This window comes from Lonchura striata, chromosome 6, assembly GCF_046129695.1.
Source record: "Lonchura striata isolate bLonStr1 chromosome 6, bLonStr1.mat, whole genome shotgun sequence".
Lineage (NCBI taxonomy): Eukaryota > Metazoa > Chordata > Aves > Passeriformes > Estrildidae > Lonchura > Lonchura striata.
In genome coordinates this window covers 66,987,815-67,010,869 of record NC_134608.1, presented here as the reverse complement: position 1 = coordinate 67,010,869, position 23,055 = coordinate 66,987,815, and the positions used below count along the sequence as shown (strand labels likewise).

The 23,055-nt window shown below is 52.7% G+C and overlaps 2 protein-coding genes across 2 annotated transcripts in view; one reads left to right on the top strand and one right to left on the bottom strand.

Annotated features, from left to right (window-relative positions):
* The window catches only part of LOC144246355 (uncharacterized), a 511,900-nt gene that overhangs the window by 32,534 nt on the left and 456,311 nt on the right, over positions 1-23,055 (bottom strand). The window lies entirely within an intron of this gene.
* Positions 10,664-11,596, top strand: LOC144246361 (olfactory receptor 14J1-like). The gene has a single exon (XM_077783746.1). It carries the CDS (start codon positions 10,664-10,666, stop codon positions 11,594-11,596), a length of 933 nt encoding a protein of 310 aa, XP_077639872.1.

Below are 23,055 nucleotides of genomic sequence, written 5' to 3'. Positions count from 1 at the left end.
TTCTCCCTTGCCCTGCCCCTCTGCCAAGTGCAGCGGGCCTCAAGGACTGAAAGGAGCACAGAGAGCCAAAGGGGGACACTCGCACCTGCCTCACTGGGAGCTCCCTGGGAAGCACTTTCCTTGAGAAGCAAGCCCCTGTTCTCCAAAGGCATTTCCCCAAATGTGCAGCTTTTCTGCTCAACACCAACACACCCTTAAGAAACGCTGGCAAGGCTGAAGGCCTTCATGTCCTTTCAGGACAGGCACTCCAGCTGTAGCTCCTATTCCCCCAAGTGTGTTTCCAGGTGGAGGTTCAGAGGTACAGCCCCAGGCCCTCTACAAACACAAGCTGCTCACTGCCTCTTCACCTGCTTCAACTCCAGCCTGTGGTCACGGCAGCAAAACCAGGCTGTTCCTGGCCAGAGCCCAGAGCCCTGCTCCCGCAGGATGCTCTTGTCAGCACCTTCCAGGACTCTCCGCTGTGCATGCAGCGTTTTTCATGCCCGCTCCCAACAGGCTCTGGAAGGCAGAGCACAACCTGGCTGGCTCTGCCACCAGCACACCCCAAACACAGGCGGAGGAAGAAGCAGCAGGGGCTGTTTTGTGGCCATGCCCAAGAGAGACTGGAAGGTGCCCTCCCTCTGCTCTCACTTGGTTGGCTTTCTGACTGGCTCTGAGCCTGGGGCTCCTGGAGCCAGCTGGCATTTGCTCTGTGCACATGGGGGAGCTTCCAACAGCTTCTAACAGAAACCATTACTTCACCTACCAAAACCTGGCCATGCAAACCCAACAGATTTTCTTATCTATTTCCCACCTCCTCACTACACTAGGAATTTAATTCTAGTGATGATAATCATCAAGTGGTGACCAAGAGAGAAATTTAATATGTAAGTCTGCAGACACTGAAGTTCACACTACAGACTAAATGAAAAAATGCCTCAAACCTACTCATCGCAGAGACTAACTGCTGGCACATTTGTACATGTGCATTTATTCAATAAAACTAATTAATTAGTTGCAATGATTAGGCTGAATACTAATTTCGCACCAAGACCCTCCTGCTTTTGGACCCAATCCCAATTGAAAAGTATTATAATAACCATTACGTTTTTGGTAAAGACACATGCCTGATCTACATCCCACTGGAGCCACAGGTGGCACTGAATTTTAATGTTAAGGATTGGAACATACTACATTCCTGATCATGATTTAAATTGACAGCTCACACTTACTGCTTATGTGACAGCCCTCAGGTATCCAGCTGACACTACAGACTGTCTTTCCCAGGTTCAACACCTACACAAACAGGGAGATGGCCTCCCATCACATCTGCATATGTAAGATGGGCAAAATGAGAGAAAAATTTCCCTTTCTAGTATGAAATAAAGAGGAAAGCTGTCAGTCCTAACCCAGAGCTCTGCAGAAGGCTCTGTGGGGGAGCACCTGACGTTATTGAAGCTGTGTGCTCAGCCCAGAGCCCTGGAAAGATGGGATTGGCCTGGCTGCCTCAGACTGTTTGGCGCTGGCTCTTGCACTGTTCTGGCCGTGCTGGTACAGCACTCACTGCTTGCCCAGCTTCCCTGCCATGTGTTGTACATGTTCCTGACCCATAAATCCTGTGAGACTATTGCTGATGGAATAGGGAGGAGTCACACTTTGAAAGAACCCTCTCCAGTTCCCCTTTGTTTGAACAGATGTACAACCTCGGCCATGCCTGGGAAGTGTTTCCTCACAGCCCACAGTGCACCTTCCAATCCCTGGAAGTCTGAAGGGAGCACTAGGAATTCCAACATCCACTAATGCAGACAAGGAGTGAAATCCTTTCTTACCTGAAATGGGTAGGAAAATATATTGATACTGTGAAGAAAGTAACATTCCTTCCCAAAATGCTATGGGTTTGAGATTCAATGTTCAGTTTAGAAAGGTTTTGTCCCCATCACTGAAGTCCAGACTTCATCACTAAACATGCTGAGGCCCTTTTCTCAGCTTCTCTGCTCCACCCTTCTTGCCAGCACTGGATGGCAGTGTCAGACTCCACTTGACACAAACTCCTCTGTGTGCTCCCCTCCTGCTGAAGGAAAGCTCGTGCCAAACTGTTCCTTCCCTGCTTTCCAGCCACAATGTCCACAGCCTCCTTCTGAAACATCCTCCCCTAAATGTCTGTCCCTTCAGAGGAGCACACACCCCTGGCTGTGCTTTGCACACAGGGTCTCTGTTTCTGTGGTGTTTGCATTTCAGCCTGTAAGGGGAGCACAGGGTGCAAGGAAAATGCCCGAGGCTAAAGATAACAGGAAGTCATCTGGTTGAAAACAAACAATTCTGAAAAGTTTATTCCTTTGCTTAAATCTATCTTATTAATGGAAGCCTAGTATTTATAACAATGAATACAGAGAGTATTTCTAATATCAATACAGAAACTATTTCTTACAATCAATACAGAGTATAACAGCCAATACAGAGATGATAGCAATCAAAAGAGAGTATTTCTAACAATCAGTACAGAGTATTTCTAACAATATAGGGTATATCTAACAATCAATACAGAGAGTATTTCTAGCAATCAATAGAAAGAGTATTTCTAACAATCAATACAAAGATTATAGCAATCAATACAGAATATTTAACAATCAATATACAGAAATAAGGATATTCTTAACCTAAGGAACTTAAAGAATTTCAAGCAGCAAGATTTTCTTACAGGAATGAAGTAATTTAAGAGGTAATTCAACAAATCTATCCACAAATGCTGGAAGATATCCTCCAGTTCTGCCCATGGAGATGCAAATGGCCCTGAGCAGTACAAGGGCTTTGTCAGAAAGGCCACTCCTTTCCAGGCTTTCCCCAGGAGCCCCAGGTCAATCTCTTCTTCTCTGTGCTCCCCTCTGGCTCCATTCCTACGCTGCCTCCAGATCATGAATGTGGCAGGGACAGCCAAGCAAACCACCGTGCATGTGTGACAATGGATCTTTCCTTCCAGTTCCCACAGAGGCCATGCCAGACACTCCTGTCTGGCTTCCAGGTCTGCAATTTCCTCCTCCAAGTGCAGCTGGTGCTGCCAAAGGTTTACTTCCCTCTCCTTCATCCTCTGGACAATTCCTTTATCATCCTCAGGAGAAATCCCATTTTTTCCAGGGGGCTGGTTGATGCTGACAATGGCCATCAGCACCAGGTACCTATGGAAGATTCCTTCAGCCATGGCTGATCCTTCCCTGAAAGAGAAAGAAAGGAGGACAGAGCCAAGATCCAGACTATATTGCCTCGGGAAGAGACAGGAAAGAGGCTCGCCCCTGGCAGGAAGGCTCTGGCCAGCCCTGCAGAAAGGCTGGAGGCCAGAGGTGCTCCTCAGGGCTCGCCTGCTGCTGCCAGTTCCAGTCCAGCTGCCCAAAGAGGCTCCATGAGCATGTGGTGAGGAGGAAGAGGAGGAAGGTACGAGACACAGGGACATGAACCTGAGCAGCCAGGTTTGAGGAGAGAGAAGCTCAGCATTGCAGATGGCAGAAGAAACCAAGCCCAGTCCCCCAAGCAGGAGGAGGAGAAGAAGGGCCCCCCAGGCTGGCTGCAGGCAGACAATGGAGACCTTGCCCAAATGGGCTGGGGGTAGGGAATACATGGCCCTGCTTTCCAGCTACTCCCACCACTTCTGTCCCTGCCACTGCCTTGAGACAAAGCCCAATGAAATCCTGCTCAGCGTGGGCAAATGAGACCTTGAAGGACTTAGTGTCAGGTCAAGGCTTCCTTTCCCTCTCAAAGCCTTTCCCTTGGCAGCCTTGGGCAGGGGATTCATCCTCCCTCCCTCCTCCTTCCCACAGACCTGCTTGGAACCACTCCATGGGCACTTTCCATTCTCTGTGTCCGTCCTCAAGTGCAGTGCCAACCTGGGTCAGTCCTGGCTCTGTCCTGAGCTCCCAGGAGCTCACAGGCTGAGATGGCAACGCTCAGCCACACCAGGGCCCTGCCCATGCCAGCAGCACCCCCACAAGCAGCAGCAGCAGCAGCACCCCCACAAGGAGCAGCAGCAGCAGCAGCAGCAGCAGCAGCAGCAGCAGCAGCAGCAGCTGCAGTCGCCTCTCAGCTGTTGGTGCCCCTGCACTGCAGCCCCTTCTGCTGGCACCAACGTTCCGTCATGGCCATGGAGACAGTCCTGAATCCATCCATGGGGTCACAGAGCCATGGAATCCCAGAGTTCCAGGTTCCTGGAATCCTAGAGTCATTGAATCCTGAGAACCACACTCAGAGGAGGAGGAGGAGGAAGAAGAGGAGGACGAGACAAGGAGGACGAAGAGGAGGTGGAAGATGAGGAGGAGGAATAGGAGGAGGAAGAGAGAGAATGAGGACAAGGAGGATGATGATGATGAGGAGAAGAACGAGGAGGAGGACAAGGAAGAGGATGAGCACAAGGAGAGGATGAGGAGGATGAGGAGGAGAAGGAAGATGAACAGGAGGAGGAGGAGGACAAGGAGGAGAATAAAGAAAAGGAGGAGGAGGAGGACAAGGATGAGGAGGACCAGGAGGAAAAGGACGAGGAGGATGAGGACGAGCAGGATGCAGAGGAGGAGGAGAAGGAGGAAGATGAGGAGGAGGAGAAGGAGGAGAATGAGGATGAGGAGGAGGACGATGAGGAGGAGGAGGAGGATAAGGATGAGGAGGATAAGGAGGAGGAGGATGACGAGGAGGAGGAGGATGAGGATGAAGAAAAGGACAAGGAGGAGGAGGACCAGGAGGACAAGGAGGACAAGGAGGACAAGGAGGAGAAGGATGAGGAAGACGAGGAGGAGGAGGAGGAATAGGAGGTGGAAGAGGATGAAAATGAGGATGTGGAGGAGGATGATGAGGAGAAGGAGGGTAAGGATGATCAGGACAAGGAGGAGGAGAAGGAGGGGGAGGACTAGGATGACAAGGAGGACAAGGAGGACGAGGAGGAGGAGGAGTAGGAGGACGAGTAAATGGAGGAGGAGGACAAGGAGGAGGAACAGGACAAGGAGGACGAGGAAGACCAGTAGGAGGAGGAAGAGGAGGAGGAGGGGGAGTAGGAGGACGAGGAGGACGAGGACGAGGATGAGGACGAAGACGAGGATGAGGACGAGGATGAGGACGAGGATGGGGATGAGAAGTAGGACGATGAGGAGGATGAGGAGGAGGAGGTGGAGGAGGGGTTGTTCAAAGAGCAGTTAAAGAATGAGGAGATGGGAACCTGTCCCCATGGAGAACCCATCTCCAGATGTGCTCCATGCCCTTAACAATGGCCCCTGGGGAAATGGAAACCCCCTGGCTGTGCACGGCTGCTCCCAATGTGCAAATACAGCCCTGGGCAGTGAGACTGGGACTGCCTGGGAAATTGTTCTGGGTGTGATGGCCCTGGCAGGGCCAGCCCAAAGGCTGCAGGGCTGGACCTTCATCCACTGGAATTAGTCAGGATAATTCAGAAGCAAATGAGAGTTAACAATGCAGGAACAGGAATCCAGATTCCTCCAGGACACTTTGGTTTGATAACTGCTCACTGGAGCTTGGCCTTGCAAAGTGCTCATGCCATGGGAGGAAGAACTGATTATCAAGGGAAAATTAAAGTAATTTAGTTAAACAATAGTGAACAAGATTGGATTATTCAAACCCATGTCAGGGTAGCACAATTACTAATATTGTCAGTGTTTAAAACAATTGGGAAAAAAGGAGATCCACCTCAAATCACTGCTGTTGGTGGAGATAAAGGGTTTGGATCCAGCAGTGCTAATAATGGAGCCAGAGTGTGGCTCCAGAGGCCAAAAGGCCTCCCAAGGCAGCTGAAGGAACAGCTCCTGGGAAGGACAGCGGTGTTTGAATCCTGAAACCTGGGCAGGAGCGATGGGAATGTGTCCCTGCAGCCAAGTGCTCTGTGTGAGAACAGGTAGATATTACAGGAGATTGTTTTACACATCCTGCCAGACCAAATCCCCCTGTTTGCCCCAGTGAAAACTCATGACCTGGGCTCCATCTAGGATGGAGCCAGGGCCAGGCTCTTGTACTGCCCAAGGTGTATCCCTTGAAGGCCTTTTAATAAATCCTGCTTTATTCCTTTAACACTGCCTGGCTCTGTTCTAGGCAGCCTCTCAAGGCATCACCACCAAACCAAGGGAGCATGGACCAGGTCTGGCTGGCTGGGCCTCCTGGGGAGCACCTGGCCACCTTGGCATGTCCAGGGCTGCTTCTCACCTGCCCTGAAGCCCTGGGGCTCTGGGCTCTCCTTCCGATGGGAGAGAACTCTCCTTCTCCTCCATGGGCCATGGCCAAAACTGGGATTCCTCCTCCAAAACTCTGTACATCCAAGGATAGCTCCCAAGTGAAAGCTGCCACGACAAACAGGTCTGGCTGCCCTTGGCCTCTTGGGAGCTGCCTCTAATCTGCTTTAGAAACGCTGGGACTTGGTGCTTTCCTTCCAATGAAAAGACTTGTCCTTCTTCTCAAGGTGACTGTGTTCAAAATTGAGATTCCTCCTCCCAAATTCTGTGTATGCAAGGATTCTTCCATGACAAAAGCTGCCATGAAGAACAGGTCTGGATGTCTCAGCCTCCCAGAAGCCACCTCTTTCTTCTTCTGCCTTTGAAACATTTTGGCTCTGTGCTTTCCTTCCTATGGAAAAACCTGTACTTCTCCAGGTGTCCATATCTGAAACTGGGATCCCACCTCTAAAATTCCCTACATCCAAGGGTTGCTCCCAGCCAAAATCTTCCAGAACTGACAACTCTGGCCAGCCTTGGCCTCTGGTGGCTGCCCCTGCCACACTGGGGCTCGGTTCTTTCCTTCCCATGGAGATCCCTGTGACACTGTGGGCACCTCATGGAACCAAGGGGATCATTGTGGCACCACTGGAGCCCATGGAACCAAGGGGCCATGGTGACACCACGGGGCTTCATGGACCCAGAGACCATTATGACTCTGTGGGGCCTGATGGAACCATGAAGACCATTCTGACCCTTCAGGGCCTGGTGTCACCAAGGGGGCATTGTGACATCTCAGGGCCTCGTGGAAGCAAGGGATCATTGGGACATTGTGGGGCCCAATGGAACTGAGGGAACATGGACCAGGTCTGGCTGGCTTGGCCTCCCAGGGGCCACCTGACAGGTCTGGCTGATGTTGGAATGTCAAGGGCTGCCTGTCATCAGCTCCTGGAGCACTGGGGCTCTGTGCTCTTCTTTGTATGGGAAAGAACCGTCTGTCTTTTCAGATGCCCATTGCCAAAACTGACAGTCTGCCTAAAAAATTTCCTATATTCAAGGGTATCTCTAAGAACAAAATCTGGCAGCTCTGGCTGGCCTTGTCCTTAGGTGGTCACTTCTCATTTGCCCCTAAAACAGTGGGACTCTGTTTCTTCATTCCTATGGAAAAAAACTGGTCCTCATGACCAGGAACCATGGCCAAAATTAGAATTGGCCATCAAGCCCAGCCGGAGTCAAATAGCCATCTGTAGACCCAGGGGGAGATATTGACTCTGCCAGAGCTGCCATCCTCCCTCCAGTGAGAGAAAAGGACACAGGGCAGGAACACAGAGGAGCAACATGAACACACCGAGGTCAGGGAAGAGGAAGTTGAGTCCCAGATGGGAGGGATGAGGAGATGCCTTGATCTTGGGGCTGAAATCCTCTGGTAAAGCTATGGAGAAGGATGTCATTGATACATCAGACTCTCTTTTTCCCTATAAAACATTGAAAACTATGGGGAGATGACTTGTTCAGCAAAGACCTCCATGCTAAAGTAAGCAAATGTTGAAGTAGCTGTGATCCCATGAGAAGTCTGAATATTGAAAGAGAGAAGAGTTATGAGACCCTGTGCCCTCAGGGAGAGAAGAAGACCTCTGTTCCCAGAGCTGAAGATGATTTCAGAAATAGATGAAGAGATCCTTTGCCCTTAAACAGCTCATCTTTAAACTAATACCCCATAAGTTGGCATGGCCGCTAAACAGAGCTGTGGGAAAAGCTGTGAAAACATGGGAGTGACCTCACAATTGAAGATTTTTCCAGGCAGTGGTTATTCATGGAAATGAAAAGCCATGAGATAACTGTTTTCTTGTGGACAATTCTCCATAACATTAACAAGAGGTACTTCTCTCCTGATGTGAACTGAAGAAACATTAAAATATTCTAGAGGTGGTAAACTGACTGAAAATTTCAGGTTTTGTCTCTACATTGTCAGGTTGTATGGAGAGAGGATGTGTTCTGAAAGTTTTGTTCATATTCTTATAACTCTTTCATTTAGTTACTGCTAATAAACTTTTCTTTACACTCTTTTAAAGTTTTGAGCCCACTTTGCCTTTCTCCTAATCCTATCTCGCAGCAGGAAATGAGTAAGTATATTCTAGTGTGTGCACTGGTAATTAGCCAGCACTGAACCCACCACACTAATTGATGCGTTGACTGAGAAATATCAAATAGGCAAACGAAAACTACCATAGAAATCTTCCTGATGAACTGCCGCAGACAAGAGGGAAATCGAGGCACAGCCATGGTTTGTCAGGACTTGCTTGATCCTAATGAGCCCCATGGTGCATTTGGACCTGAGTCCTGGAACCTCAGGGCCTGAGAGGAGATTGCACAAACCCTTCCAGGAGGCAAAAGTCAGAAAAAAACCCCAAAGTTTCTCGAGGTCTTAATGGGACCCACTGAGGTCCATCCCCAACACAGGCTCCTCATGGATGCCTAGGAGGAGAGTATTGGAGGCCAGGATGGCACAAAAACCTCTCAGAGACTCCAAATGGCACAAAAACCTCTCAGTTTTGGAAGAAGAATTCAAAGAACCTCACAAAATTTGAGTATCTCAGAGTATTAATGAACCCCACTGAGTGTCAGTACAAAGCTCTCAAGGGACACATTAAAGCAGATAATTGGGGCAATGATTGCACAAGCCTCTCACAGAGTCTGTAACAAAAGTGAAACACCAATTACCTTAAAAAACTGAAGTACCTTGAAGCATTAATGAGCCCCACTGAGTGCTGTGACTGACAAAGACTCTGCAGGGACTAATTAAAGCAGTTAATTGGAGGCCAGGATTGCACAAAGCTCTAAGAGATTCCAAGGCAAAAGCAAAAGCCAGAGTCCTTTGAAAAACCTGCAGTCCCTGGCAGCATGAAGGAGCCCCCAGGGCCATTCCTGACCAGGGCTCCCCAGGGACTCCTTCCAGCAGATCCTTGAGGCCACTGGGATGTGGGCTAGGGGGGGGTGCTGAGGGCAGGAGCAGGGGCTGACAGTGCCCAGCCTGGCTGGGGCTGTGCCAGGAGGCCCCAGGGCCTCAGGACAAGGTGTCTCCTCACAGCCCTTGGTGGCACAGACCCTGCTGTGCCCCAGGGCACCAAGACTTGGCTTCTCTTTGTCCCCACCTGGCATCAGTGCCTCCAGTTCTCTGCTCGGCCTGGGGCCTGGGGACACTTTCTCAGTCGTGTCCCTCAGTGGGACCCATTAAAAGTCCAAAAAACTTTGGAGTTGGATTATGACTTGGAGTTCTGCAGAGGTTTCTGCAGCTCCCTCCCAGGGCCTGATGTTCAGGGCTAAGCACAAAGCCCCAGAGGTTCATTAAAGTCCTTGTGCTGTGTCTGTGCTGCTGAGCTGGGTCAGGGTCCTGGCACAGAGGGTGATGCTGGTAACCAAGCAGAGCTTCAAAAGCACATTGCTCTTGCTGAGCAGCTCTTCTCCCAGCCCAGCAGGGCTGGGGCACTGCCTGCAGCCAGCGCGGGCACAGCACAGAGGCACAGAGAGCTTCAATCAGTCAGGGCTGGGAAGGGGCTGAGAAGTGCCTGGGGCAGAATCACTGCCAGCCCTTGGCACAGGAACCTCTGGCTGCAGGACAATGCAGCTGCAGCTCCTGGAGAGATCTCCTAAAGCTGGAACATGCCAATGCTCACAGACCCTGTGAGTGCATTCTCTGCTCATCTCCTGTGCAGAGCAGCCAGGGGTGCCCAGGGCTGTCCTGCAGAGCAGGGTCCTGCAGCCCAGGACGCTGTGCTGGGCCAGGGACTCTGCTGCCTGTCAGGGACAGCTCTCAGCTGGCTGAGGAAGCTGCTCCCAGTGCTGAGGGAAAAGATCTGGGGGGAAGGATACAGCTCATAATGATTGGAAGTGTTCTCCTTGTGTGGTGAAGATGCTGCATTGTTCAGGACTGCTCCCAGCACAACAATTAACTGCAGAATATTTCCCAGCAGATTATACAGGGAGCACAGCAAGGCATGGGCTGCATAAAAGGGAAAATCCTGTTTTTTTTAATGTACTGCTCTGTGTTGCCTGGAATGGAAATTTCCCATACATATTAATCTCTCACTTCATGTTAAGAAAAATAAACAAGCTTTTCCTGAGATCTGAATAAACCAGGTAGTGACAGAAATCAGGACAGGGTCCCTTAGAGGCAGCATCAGTGCCACTTTTCCAGCCTCCTCAGGATTTCTCTGATGTTGTCATCAGAGACTGGAGAGAAAGAGCTGGCCCTGGGCAGTGCCAGTTCTGGGAGGTGTTTGCAGGGCAGAGCTGAGCCCCCAGGGCTGGACTGGGCTCTGGCAGCTCTGGCCAGGCCCATCCCTGGGCACAGGGACAGCTCCAGGACACAGAGCCCTGGGCAGGCAGTGGGGAAAAAAATGCCCCCAGGCTGTGCTGGGATATTTAAAGACCTTTCCACACCTAACTACTCCATGATTACTTTTCTTACAGGTCCTCATGCCAAGACACCACAGATGTCCAACAGCAGCTCCATCAGCCACTTCCTCCTGCTGGCACTGGCAGACACGCGGCAGCTGCAGCTCCTGCACTTCTGCCTCTTCCTGGGCATCTCCCTGGCTGCCCTCCTGGGCAACGGCCTCATCATCAGCGCCGTAGCCTGCGGCCACCACCTGCACACGCCCATGTTCTTCTTCCTGCTCAACCTGGCCCTCAGCGACCTGGGCTCCATCTGCACCACTGTCCCCAAAGCCATGCACAATTCCCTCTGGGACACCAGGAACATCTCCTACACAGGATGTGCTGCTCAGCTCTTTTTCCTTCTGTTCTTCCTTGGAACAGAGCTTTCCCTCCTGACCATCATGTGCTATGACCGCTACGTGTCCATCTGCAAACCCCTGCACTATGGGACCCTCCTGGGCAGCAGAGCTTGTGCCCACATGGCAGCAGCTGCCTGGGCCAGTGCCTTTCTCAATGCTCTCATGCACACAGCCAATACATTTTCCCTACCCCTGTGCCATGGCAATGTCCTGGGCCAGTTCTTCTGTGAAATCCCACAGATCCTCAAGCTCTCCTGCTCCAAGTTTTATCTCAGGGAACTTGGGCTTCTTGTGGTTACTGGTAGTTTATCATTGTGTTGTTCTGTGTTCATTATTTTCTCCTATGTGCAAATCTTCAGGGCTGTGCTGAGGATCCCCTCTGAGCAGGGACGGCACAAAGCCTTTTCTACCTGCCTCCCTCACCTGGCCGTGGTCTCTCTGTTTGTCAGCACTGGTGTATTTGCCTACCTGCAGCCCCCCTTAAAGTCCTCCCCATCCCTGGATCTGTCCCTGTCAGTTCTGTACTCAGTGGTGCCTCCAGCCCTGAACCCCCTCATCTACAGCCTGAGTAACCAGGAGCTCAAGGCTGTAGTGAGGAGACTGATGACTGGATGGTTTCAGAAACATTAAATAGCTGGCCAATTTCTGCAAATCACTTGTAATAAAAGTAATCTTTGATACTAATTGTTGGTTTCATTATAGAGGTGCTTTTTTACTTTGTTTTAGGTTTTTGAGATTGCCCACAAAAAAGTATCATTGTTTGTGCCATTTCTCATTTTGTTACTTCCACCTTCCCTGTGCCCACAAACTGTGTCAATGAGGGGTTGAACTCTTGGTGGATTTAAGGAACTAAATTATCTCCCAGCACAGTTTTCTGCAGAGATGCCCTTTTGCTGCATTCTCTGGAGCTGCAGCAGCAATGTCTGTGTGCAGAGCTGGGGCAGATCAGTGCTGGCACAGCAGCTCTGCTCCTGCTGGCCACACCATTCCTGATCCAGGCCAGGAGCCATTGGCCTTCTTGGCCACCTGGGCACACTGCTGGCTCATGTCCAGCCTGCTGTCCATCAGTCCCTGCAGGTCCCTTTCTGCCTGGCTGCTGTCCAGCCCCTCTGTCCCCAGCCTGTAGCGCTGCAGGGGTTGTTGTGGCCAAAGTGCAGGACCCAGCACTGGGACTTGTTAAACCTCACCTTGTTGGATTTGGGCCCTGGATCCAGACTACCCTGGACTCTCTGCAGAGCCCTCCTACCCTCCAGCAGATCCACACTCCTATCCAGCTTGGTGTCATCTGCAAAGATGTCCTTGGTTCCAAGGGGCCCCTCAGCGTCAAAATGTCCCTTTGGTTACACCAGGCCCTGCACTGTCACACTGGTCTCCTTGGTTCCATGGGCCCCAAAATGTGACAATGGACTCCTTGGTTCCATGGGGCTTCACAGTGTCACAATGTTCTTGTTGGTGCCACAGTTCCACAGTGGCCCCTTGGTTCCATGGGGCCCCATGGTGTCACAAAGGCCCCATGGTCACATGAGGTCCCACACTGTCACAATGCTCTCTGTGGTTCCACAAGTCCCCTCAGTGTCACAATGGACTCCTTGTTTCCACGAGGCCACACAGTGTCACAAGGGCCTTCCAGATTCCCTGAGGCCCCAGAGTGTCACAGTGGCCCCTTGGTTCCATGAGGCCCCGCAGTGTCAGAAGGGCCCCTTGGTTCCCCTGGGCCCTGGACTCTCCCAATGCTCTCCTTGGTTTGGCAGTGTCACAGTGGTGAAACCCCTCGGTCACACGAGGCCCCGCAGTGTCACCATGGCCTCTGTGGTTCCACCAGGACCCAGTGTCACGGGGACTCCCTGGTTCCATTTGGCCCCAGAGCACCACAATGGAGCCCTGGTTCTATGGGGCTGCACAGTGTCACCATGGTCCTCTTAGTTCCACGAGGCCCTGCAGGGTCACAATGGCCCCAGAGTGTCCCAATCATCACAGAATGACAGAATCAAATAGGCTGGAAAAGACCTTTGGGATCATCAAGTCCAGGCAATGTCCTAATACCGCCTTGTCACTCAGACCATGCCACTGAGTGCCACTGGAGAGGGACAGTGACTCTGCCACCTCCCCCCTGGCCTGCCCATTCCAATGCCCTCTCACCCTTTCTGTGAAGAACTTCTTCCTCTTGTCCAGCCTAATCCTCCCCTGGTGCAGCTGAAGGCTGTGTCTTCTTGTCCTGCCCTCCAGCAGATCCACACTCACACCCAGCTTGGTGTCACCTGCAAATTTGGGGATGGTGAGCTCGATCCCCTCCCCCAGATCATCGGTGAAGATGTTAGACAGGACTGGGCCCAACACAGATCCCTGGGGACAGTGCCAGGGACTGGACACCAGCTGGGTGCAGCACCATCCCCACCCCTCTCTGGGCCCAGCCTCCAGCCAGCTCTTCCATCTCCCAGCCAGGAGGGAACCTGCCCAAGCCGTGGGCTGCAGCTTTTCCAGGGAATGCTGTCACAGACAGTGTCCAAGGCTCTGCTGAAGTCCAGATGGACACATCCACAGCCTTTCCCACACCCACAGGTGCGTTACCTGGTTATAAAAGAAGATCAGGTTGCTCAGGCAGGACTTGCCCCTCTTAAATCCACGCTGGCTGGCTCTGACCCCTCGGCCATCCTGTGGGTGCCCTGTGGTGGCTCTCAAGGTGATCTGTTCCATAACCTTGCCGGGCACCGAGGTCAGGCTGGCAGGCCTGGAGCTCCCCAGATCCTCCTTCCAGCCCTTCTTGGGGATGGGCTCCCACTGGCACCTCCAGTGCTCTGGGACCTCCCTGGTGAGCCAGGACTGATGGTAAATGATGGAAAGCAGCTTGGGGAGCTCATCCACCAGCTCCCTCATCCCCCTAGGATGGATCCCATCCCATACACCTGTGAGCATCTGAGTGGCTCAGTAGGTCAGCAGCTGCTTTCTCCTGGATTACAGGGAGCTGTTCTGCTCCCTGTGCCCATCTACTAGCTCAGGAGAAAGCTTGTCCTGAGGACAACCTCTCCATAAAATGAAAATTGAGACATACAAGTTATTAAGTAGTTTGGCCTTTTCCTTTTCTTTAGTTACTCTAATCTCCACTTCATCCAATAAAGAGTAGAATTCCCCTTATACCACGTTTTGCTATTAACTTATTCATAGACAACTTTTTTATTATTTTTCACAGAAGTGGCCAGGTTAATCTCTAATTGAGATTTCACCTCTTTCCTTTTTTTTTTCCTACATTACCTAACAACATCCTTAAACGCTTGCTAAGTTGCCTGACCTTCTGCCCAAAGTTGATGCACCCTCTTCTTTCCCCTAAGTTCCCACAAAAGCTCCATGGGCAGCCAGGACAGTCATTTTCCTCACCAGCTCATCTTTTGCCACACTGGGATGGGCTGCTCCTTCCCCCTTAAGATAGTCTTGAACTATGTCCATCCTTCCTGGACTCCTTTGTTTTTAAGGGCTGTTTCCCATTAAAAAATCAGTACCTGGAATTGTTTGAGTTGTATTGCCCCCACTCCAGGATGAGCATCCTGATACAAGAACTTAATTGTGTTTATATCTATCACAGAACCATGTTTGTCTAAAATTAATTTTAGTATGGAAATCACTTGTGGATGCTGGACTCATTAGACACTTCTGGGATGTTGCACATAGCTCAGGGAAGAGCGTGATTGTTATTAAATTGTGTCCTGTTCATCCATGGTCTGTTGGCCATGAAGAGAAACTTTCTGTGCCTCTGAGCCTCACCAGTACCTGTTCAGGCATCTTGAACAAATGTTTATGAGCTTTTGTAAATGAATTCCTGAAGTGAAGAGCTCAAGAAAGAAGAGGCATCTGGAGCAGTAAAAATCATCAGCAACCCCCAAGTGACTGAGGATGCATCCCCATCACAGCAGCAATGAGCAGAAATGGGCACAGCTCTGTGGCTGCCCCAGCTCTGGGATGGGCCCTGGGCCTGGAGCAGGAGCAGCTCTGGAGGGCCCCAAGGCCGGGGCTCTTGTGCTGGCCTGGGCAGATGGGATGGCAGGAGGGGCTGCAGAGCTCTCAGCACCTCAGGCAGAGGGGAGCAGGGCAGCCAGGGAGCTCCTTTGGCCTTGGCCAAGCCCCTTCCCCCATGGTGGGGCTGAGTCCTGGCTGAGCTGCAGCTGCTGCTGTGCCCTTGGCAGGGGCTGAGGCCGTGGGGCAGTGCCCAGAGCAGCCTGGGCTGAGCAGAGCTGTGGGGCCAGAGCCGGCTGGGCTGTGCTGGGGAGAGGCCCTTGGTGCTGCCCAGAGCTCAGGGCAGCTGGCAGAGCTGGCAGGGAGCTGGGCTGGGCTGGGAGAGCCTGGCACAGAAACCATCAGTGTCCATCTCAGCCTGGCTGAGCGGGCAGGGGCAGGACTCAGCCCAGGCCTTGTGGGGCAGGGCCAGCGCCTGGGCAGGCATTGAAAACAGGCAAGAGCCCGAGAGAGGAGGCTGCTCTGTGCCCTTGGGGCATGGACAGAGCAGGGAGGGGCCCAGGACATTTGTCAGCGCCAGCCTCTGTCTGTGCCAGCCCTGGGCAGCCCTGGCTGCTGAGCCCAGCTCTGCCCTGGGCTGAGTTTGGCTGTGGCCCAGCTCCATCCTCCTGCGGGGCTCAGGGCCTGTTCCCGGCCATGGCCAGCCCTGGCCGCCTCTCTGCTGGCCCCGAGGCCGGCAGAGCCCGGGCAGGGCTGTCTGTGCAGCCCCACAGGTGCCACGGGCTCGGCAGGAGCTGGCAGAGGCTGCCCAGCAGGGAGGCCATGGGGCACAGAGCCCCAAGGCTGCCCAGGGCCCCACGGCACAGGGGCCGTTCCCAGCCGCAATGCTCCTGTCCTGGGCTGGGCTGCACAGGGGCTGTGGCACCATGGCTGGGCCAGCACAGGGCCACCGAGGGGCCACGCAGCCGCTGCCGGGGCTGGCAGCAAGGCTGGGCACAGACAAGGAATTGCTGAGCATGGCCTGCGCTGGCCAGGGCTGCCTGTGCCCAAGGCAGAGCTCAGCTGCCCTTGGGGCTGCAGGAACACTCAGGAGCCCAAAGAGCCTCCATGGCTGTGCTGGAGACCAAGGCTGGAGCAGGGAAATGCAGGGCTGCTGTGCCATGGGGAGGGCATGGAATTCCAGCACACACCTCAGCTCTCTGATGGTCCCGGCACCGTGCTGGGCCCTGTTCCAGACTGGAGCAGAGCAGATGTTGATGGCACAGGAGCCCTGCGTGGCTGGCAGGGACCTGCAGCTTGCAAGGTGCTCTGCTCTCCCTCAGCTCCTCTCTGAGAGATCCAGTCCCAGCTTGGCACCTCAGGGCACAAGTGGCACTGCCTGTTCATGGGCACACAGCTGATGTCTGCCTGGAAAGGGGCCCAGGTGTTAATACTCATACATTTCATGTTATGGAATCAAATTTTTATTATCTGGGTTACTTCAGTACTTTTAAGAAATGGCAAAGTTTTCCCACCTGGAACAGGAATTTCCTAGAAGTGTAGTGTTGGCAGGAGGAGAAATACTGACATTGCCTTCTACTTGTGTCACCAATATTCAGTTTATTATTTCCTCTCCCTCTTCCTTCAGGCGTTTCCAGCTCTCCTGTTTAAATGGCCATGTCTAAGGTCATCACTAGTCCAACTGGATTTATGTCCTTCCTGCTGCTCCCAGATTTCCTTCACCAGATGGTTTCTGGTCATTAAAGTGCCTCTCAACTGACTGGCTTCATGCTTTGAGCTTCCAGAAGTTGCCCAGTCTTTCAGAGGTTAATATAAATACCATATCAGTCAACATCCTTATTGTGCTTATATATATCAAAGAACTACCTTTTCTTATGTCTTTATCCGAAGCTGTTCCTGTACAGAAATGCCTTGGGTGTGGGGGACATGTCAGATGCTGCAGGGACATCCCAGAGAGATGAGGGAAGAGCTGTGATGGTTATTAAACTGTTCAAATGTTCAACTTGTGTTTGTTGGCAAGAAACCTTTCTGTGCCTCCGAGTGTCACCAGTCCCTGAGCCCAAAGGACACAAACCTGATGAGTTGTGGTTCCCACTGCCGGGGCACTTGTGTTGGAGGGTGCCGTGGGAGACAAGACTCATGCTATCATGATCATCAAGTCTCAGTTTATTGTGACAGATTACACAGTTTATATATGTTCATTAATTAGCTCATACATATTGCAAAAGCCAAGCTCATGATTGGTTGCTATGTGACTTGTACTGTTATTTTAAAAGTATCTTTGTGTTTGATACTTGCCTGTCCAGCTGGCCTTGCAGTTAGAAGGGCTTAGCACTTCTTTGTTCTTCTCTATCTACTTCTACATACCAAGCAGTTTCAATATCCTGCTTTCTGCACACCATCTGCTCTTCAGGGTCATGCGAACCTTGCAGCAGTCACGTAGCCCACCCTACTTGGATTAATTTTACAGCATCATGTCCCCTGTTGTACAACCATTCCTCTGCCAACCTCTCTTCAGACAAGGACAAGGAGGATGATGAGGATGAGGAGGAGGAGGACAACGAGGAGGAGGAGGAGGAGAAGAAGGATGAGGACGAGGATTAGGAGGAGAAGGATGAAGATAAGGAAAAGGATGAAGATGCAGAGGACAAGGAGGACGAGGAGGTCGAGGAGGAGGAGGAGGAGGAGGAGAAGGAGGACGACGAGGACGAGGAAGACGACGAGGACGAGGACGAGGAGGAAGAGGACGAGGAGGAGGACGAGGAGGAGGACGAGGAGGATGACGAGGACGACGAGGAGGACGACGAGGAGGACGAGGAGGAGGACGACGAAGAAAAGGTGGAAGATGAGGAGGAGGAATAGGAGGAGGAAGAGAGAGAACGAGGACAAGGAGGACGAGGAGGAGGAGGTCGAGGAGGAGGAGGAGGAGGAGGACGACGACGAGGACGAGGACGAGGACGAGGACGAGGACGAGGACGAGGACGAGGAAGACGAGTAGGAGTACGAGGAGGAGGACGAAGAGGACGACAAGGACAACGAGGAGAAGGACGAGGAGGAGGACGAGGAGGAGGACGAGGAGGACGACGACGAAGAAAAGGTGGAAGATGAGGAGGAGGAATAGGAGGAGGAAGAGAGAGAACGAGGACAAGGAGTATGATGATGAGGAGGAGGAGAACGAGGAGGAAGAGGAGAATGAGAATGAGGAAGAGGAGGAGGAGGAGAACAATGACAAGGAGGATGAGGAGGGGGAGGAGAAAGAGGGGGAGCAGGAGGAGGAAGAGGAGGAGGAGGAAGATGACAAGGACTAGGGCAAGCACAAGGAAGATGAGGAGGAGGAGGAGGAGGAGGAGAATGAGGATGAGGACGACAATGAGGAGGATGAGGAGGATAAGGATGCGGAGGATAAGGAGGAGGAGGATGAGGAGTAGGACAAGGATGAGGAAAAGGACGAGGAAGAGGAGGACAGGGAGGACGAGGAGGACGAAGAGGACAAGGAGGAGGAGGATGAGGAAGACGAGGAGGAAGAAGAGGAATAGGAGGATAAAGAGGATGAGAATGAGGATGTGGAGGAGGACAAGGAGGAGGAGGACGAGGAAGACGAGGAGGAGGAGGAGGAGGAGGACGATGAGGAGGACGAGGAGGACGAGGAGGAGGACGAGGAGGAAGATGAGGAGGACGAGTAGAACGAGGAGGAGGACGAGGAGGATGAGGAGGAGAAGGAGGAGGACGAGGAGGAGGACGAGGAGGAGGACGAGGACAACGACAACGATGACGACGACGACGACAACGAGGACAAAGAGGAGGTGGAAGATGAGGAGGAGGAACAGGAGGAGGAAGAGAGAGAACGAGGACAAGGAGGATGATGATGAGGAGGAGGACAACGAGGAGGAAGAGGAGAATGAGGATGAGGAGGAGGAGGAGGAGGAGGAGGACAATGACAAGGAGGATGAGGAGGGGGAGGAGAATGAGGAGGAGCAGGAGGAGGAAGAGGAGGAGGAGGACGACAACAAGGACTAGGGCAAGCACAAGGAAGATGAGGAGGTGGAGGAGGAGGACAAGGAAGAGGAGGAGGCAGAGAAGCATGAAGAGGAGAAATAGGAGGAGGAAGAGAGAGGACAAGGACAAGGAGGATGATGAGGATGAGGAGGAGGAGGACAACGAGGAGGAGGGGGAGGAGAAGAAGGATGAGGACGAGGAGGAGAAGGATGACGATGAGAAAAAGGATGAAGATGAAGAGGACAAGGAGGAAGAGAAGGAGGAGGAGGAGGAGGAGGAGAAGGAAGATTAACAGGAGGAGGACGAGAAAAAGGAGGAGAATAAAGAGGATGAGGACAAGGATGAGGAGGACCAGGAGGAGAAGGACGAGGAGGATGAGAATGAGCAGGATGGGAAGGATGAGGAGGAGGAAGAGGAGGAGGAGGAGGAGGACGAGGACGAGGACGAGGAGGACGAGGAGGACGAGGATGAACAGGAGGAGGAGGAGGAGGAGGAGGATGAGGACGAGGAGGAGGAGGAGGACGAGGAGGACGACGAGGAGGAGGACGAGCAGGAGGACGAGGAGGAGAACGAGGAGGAGGACGAGGAGGAGGAGGAGGACGACGACGACGACAATGACGACGAAGAGGAGGTAGAAGATGAGGAGGAGTAATAGGAGAAGGAAGAGAGAGAACGAGGACAAGGAGGATGATGAGGAGGAGGAGGAGAACGAGGATGAAGAGGAGAATGAGGATGATGAGGAGGAGGAGGACAATGACAAAGAGGATGAGGATGGGGAGGAGAAAGAGGAGGAGCAGGAGGAGGAAGAGGAGGAGGAGGAAGATGACAAGGACTAGGGCAAGCACAAGGAAGATGAGGAGGAGGAGGAGGAGGACAAGGAAGAGGAGGAAGCAGAGAAGCATGAAGAGGAGGAATAGAAGGAGGAAGAGAGAGGACAAGGACAAGGAGGATGATGAGGATGATGAGGAGGAGGACAGCGAGGAGAAGGAGGAGGAGAAGAAGGATGAGGACGAGGACGAGGAGGAGAAGGATGAGGATGAGGAAAAGGATGAAGATGCAGAGGACAAGTAGGAGGAGGAGGAGGAGGAGAAGGAAGATGAACAGGAGGAGGAGGAGGACAAGGTGGAGAATAAACAAAAGGAGTACAAGGATGAGGAGGACCAGGAGGAGAAGGACGAGGAAGATGAGGATGAGCAGGGTGGGGAGGATAAGGAGGAGGAAGAGGAGGAAGATTAGGAGGAGGAGAAGGAGGAGAATGAGGATGAGGAGGACAATGAGGATGATGAGGATAAGGATGTGGAGGATAAGGAGGAGGAGGATGAGGAGGAGGACAAGGATGAGGAAAAGGACGAGGATGAGGAGGACGAGGAGGACAAGGAGGACAAGGAGGAGGAGGACGAGGAAGACGAGGAGGAGGAGGAGAAATAGGAGGATAAAGAGGATGAGAATGAGGATGTGGAGGAGGACAAGGAGGAGGAGGACGAGGAAGATGAGGAGGAGGAGGAGGAATAGGAGGATAAAGAGGATGAGAATGAGGATGTGGAGGAGGACAATGACGAGGATGAGGAAGACAAGGAGGAGGAGGAGGACAAGGAGGAGGACGAGGAGGAGGAAGAGGAGGAGGAGGAGGACGAGGACGACGAGGAGGACAAAGACGAGGAGGAGGAAGACGAGGAGGAGGAGGAGGATGAAGACGAGGAGGACGAGGACGAGAAGGACAAGGAGGATGAGGAGGACGAGGAGGACAAGGGGAAGGAGAACGAGGAGGACGAGGAGGAGGAGGAAGAGGAGGAGGAGGGGGAAGAGGAGGAGGAGGACGATGAGGAGGAGGACGAGGAGGAGGACGAGGAGAAGGACGAGGAGGAGGACAAGGAGGACGACGAGGAGGACGATGACGAAGAGGAGGTGGAAGATGAGGAGGAATAGGAGGAGGAAGAGAGAGAACGAGGACAAGGAGGATGATGATGAGGAGGAGGAGAACGAGGAGGAAGAGGAGAATGAGGATGAGGAGGAGGAGGAGGACAATGACAAAGAGGTTGAGGATGGGGAGGAGAAAGAGGAGGAGCAGAAGGAGGAAGAGGAGGAGGAGGAAGATGACAAGGACTAGGGCAGGCACAAGGAAGATGAGGAGGAGGAGGACAAGGAAGAGGAGGAGGCAGAGAAGCATGAAGAGGAGGAATAGGAGGAGGAAGAGAGAGGACAAGGACAAGGAGGATGATGAGGATGAGGACGAGGAGGAGAAGGATGAGGATGAGGAAAAGGATGAAGATGAAGAGGACAAGGAGGAGGAGGAGGAGGAGGAGGAGAATGAAGATGAACAGGAGGAGGAGGAGGAGGACAAAGTGGAGAATAAAGAGGAGGAGGACAAGGATGAGGAGGACCAGGATGAGAAGGACGAGAAGGATGAGGATGAGCAGGATGGGGAGGACGAGGAGGAGGAAGAGGAGGAAGATGAGGAGGAGGAGAAGGAGGAGAATGAGAATAAGGAGGACAATGAGGAGGATGAGGAGGATAATGATGCAGAAGATAAGGAGGAGGAGGAGGAGGATGAGGACAAGGATGAGGAAAAGGATGAGGATGAGGAGGACAAGGAGGATGAAGAGGATAAGTAGGACAAGGAGGAGGAGGATGGGGAAGACGAGGAGGACGAGGAAGGCGAGGACGAGGAGGAGGAATAGAATAAAGAGGATGAGAATGAGGATGTGGAGGAGGACAATGAGGAGGAGGAGGAGTAGGAGGAGGAGTAGGAGGAGGACGAGGAGGACGAGGAGGATGAGGAGGACGAGGAGGAGGAGGAGGAAGAGGAGGAGGACGAGGAGGACGAAGAGGAGGAGGAGGATAAGGAGGAGGACAAGGACGAGAACGTCCTCCTTGTCCTCTGTGTCTTCATCCGTTTCCTCATTCTCATCCTTCTCCTCCTCATCCTCATCCTTCTTCTCCTCCTCCTCCTCCTCGTTGTCCTCCTCCTCCTCATCCTCATCATCCTCCTTGTCCTTGTCCTCTCTCTTCCTCCTCCTATTCCTCCTCTTCATGCTTCTCTGCCTCCTCCTCTTCCTTGTCCTCCTCCTTACCCTCATCTTCCTTGTGCTTACCCTAGTCCTTGCTGTCTTCCTCCTCCTCCTCTTCCTCCTCCTGCTTCCCCTCTTTTTCCTCCCCATCCTCATCCTCCTTGTCATTGTCCTCCTCCTCCTCCTCCTCCCCTCATTCTCCTCTTCCTCCTCGTTCTCCTCCTCCTCATCATCATCATCCTCCTTGTCCTCATTCTCTTTATTCCTCCTCCTCTTCCTCCTCCGCATCTTCCACCTCCTCTTCGTCGTCGTCGTCCTCGTCCTCGTCCTCGTCCTCCTCCTCGTCCACCTCGTCCTCCTCCTCCTTGTCCTCCTCCACATCCTCATTCTCATCCTCTTTATCCTCCTATTTCTCCTCATCCTCATCCTTTTCCCCATCCTTGTCCTCCTCCTCATCTTCCTCCTCTTTATCCTCCTCATCCTTCTCATTGTCCTCCTCATCCTCATTCTCCTCATTCTCCTCCTCCTCATCCTCCTCCTCTTCCTCCTCCTCGTCCTCCCCATCCTGCTCATCCTCATCCTTCTTGTCCTTCTCCTCCAGGTCCTCCTCATCCTTCTCCTCCTGTTTATTCTCCACCTTGTCCTCCTCCTCCTCCTGTTCATCATCCTTCTCCTCCTCCTCCTCTTCCTCCTACTTGTCCTCTGCATCTTCATCCTTTTCCTCATCCTCATCCTTCTCCTCTTCGTCCTCGTCCTCATCCTTCATCTCCTCCTCCTCCTTCTCGTTGTCCTCCTCCCCCTCATCCTCATCATCCTCCTTGTCCTTGTCCTCTCTCTTCCTCCTCCTATTCCTCCTCTTCATGCTTCTCTGCCTCCTCCTCTTCCTTGTCCTCCTACTCCTCCTCATCTTCCTTGTGCTTGCCCTAGTCCTTCTCATCTTCTTCCTCCTCCTCTTCCTCCTCCTGCTCCTCCTTTTTCTCCTCCCCCTCCTCATCCTCTTTGTCATTGTTCTCCTCCTCCTCCTCCTCCTCATCCTCATTCTCCTCTTCCTCCTCGTCCTCCTCCTCCTTGTCCTCCTTGTCCTCCTCCTCGTCCTCCTCCTCGTCCTCCTCCTCATCGTCCTCCTCATCCTCGTCCTCG

Coding starts and splice junctions, on each gene's coding strand:
- LOC144246361 (XM_077783746.1), top strand. CDS start 10,664: ATGTCCAACAGCAGCTCCATCAGCCACTTCCTCCTGCTGGCACTGGCA.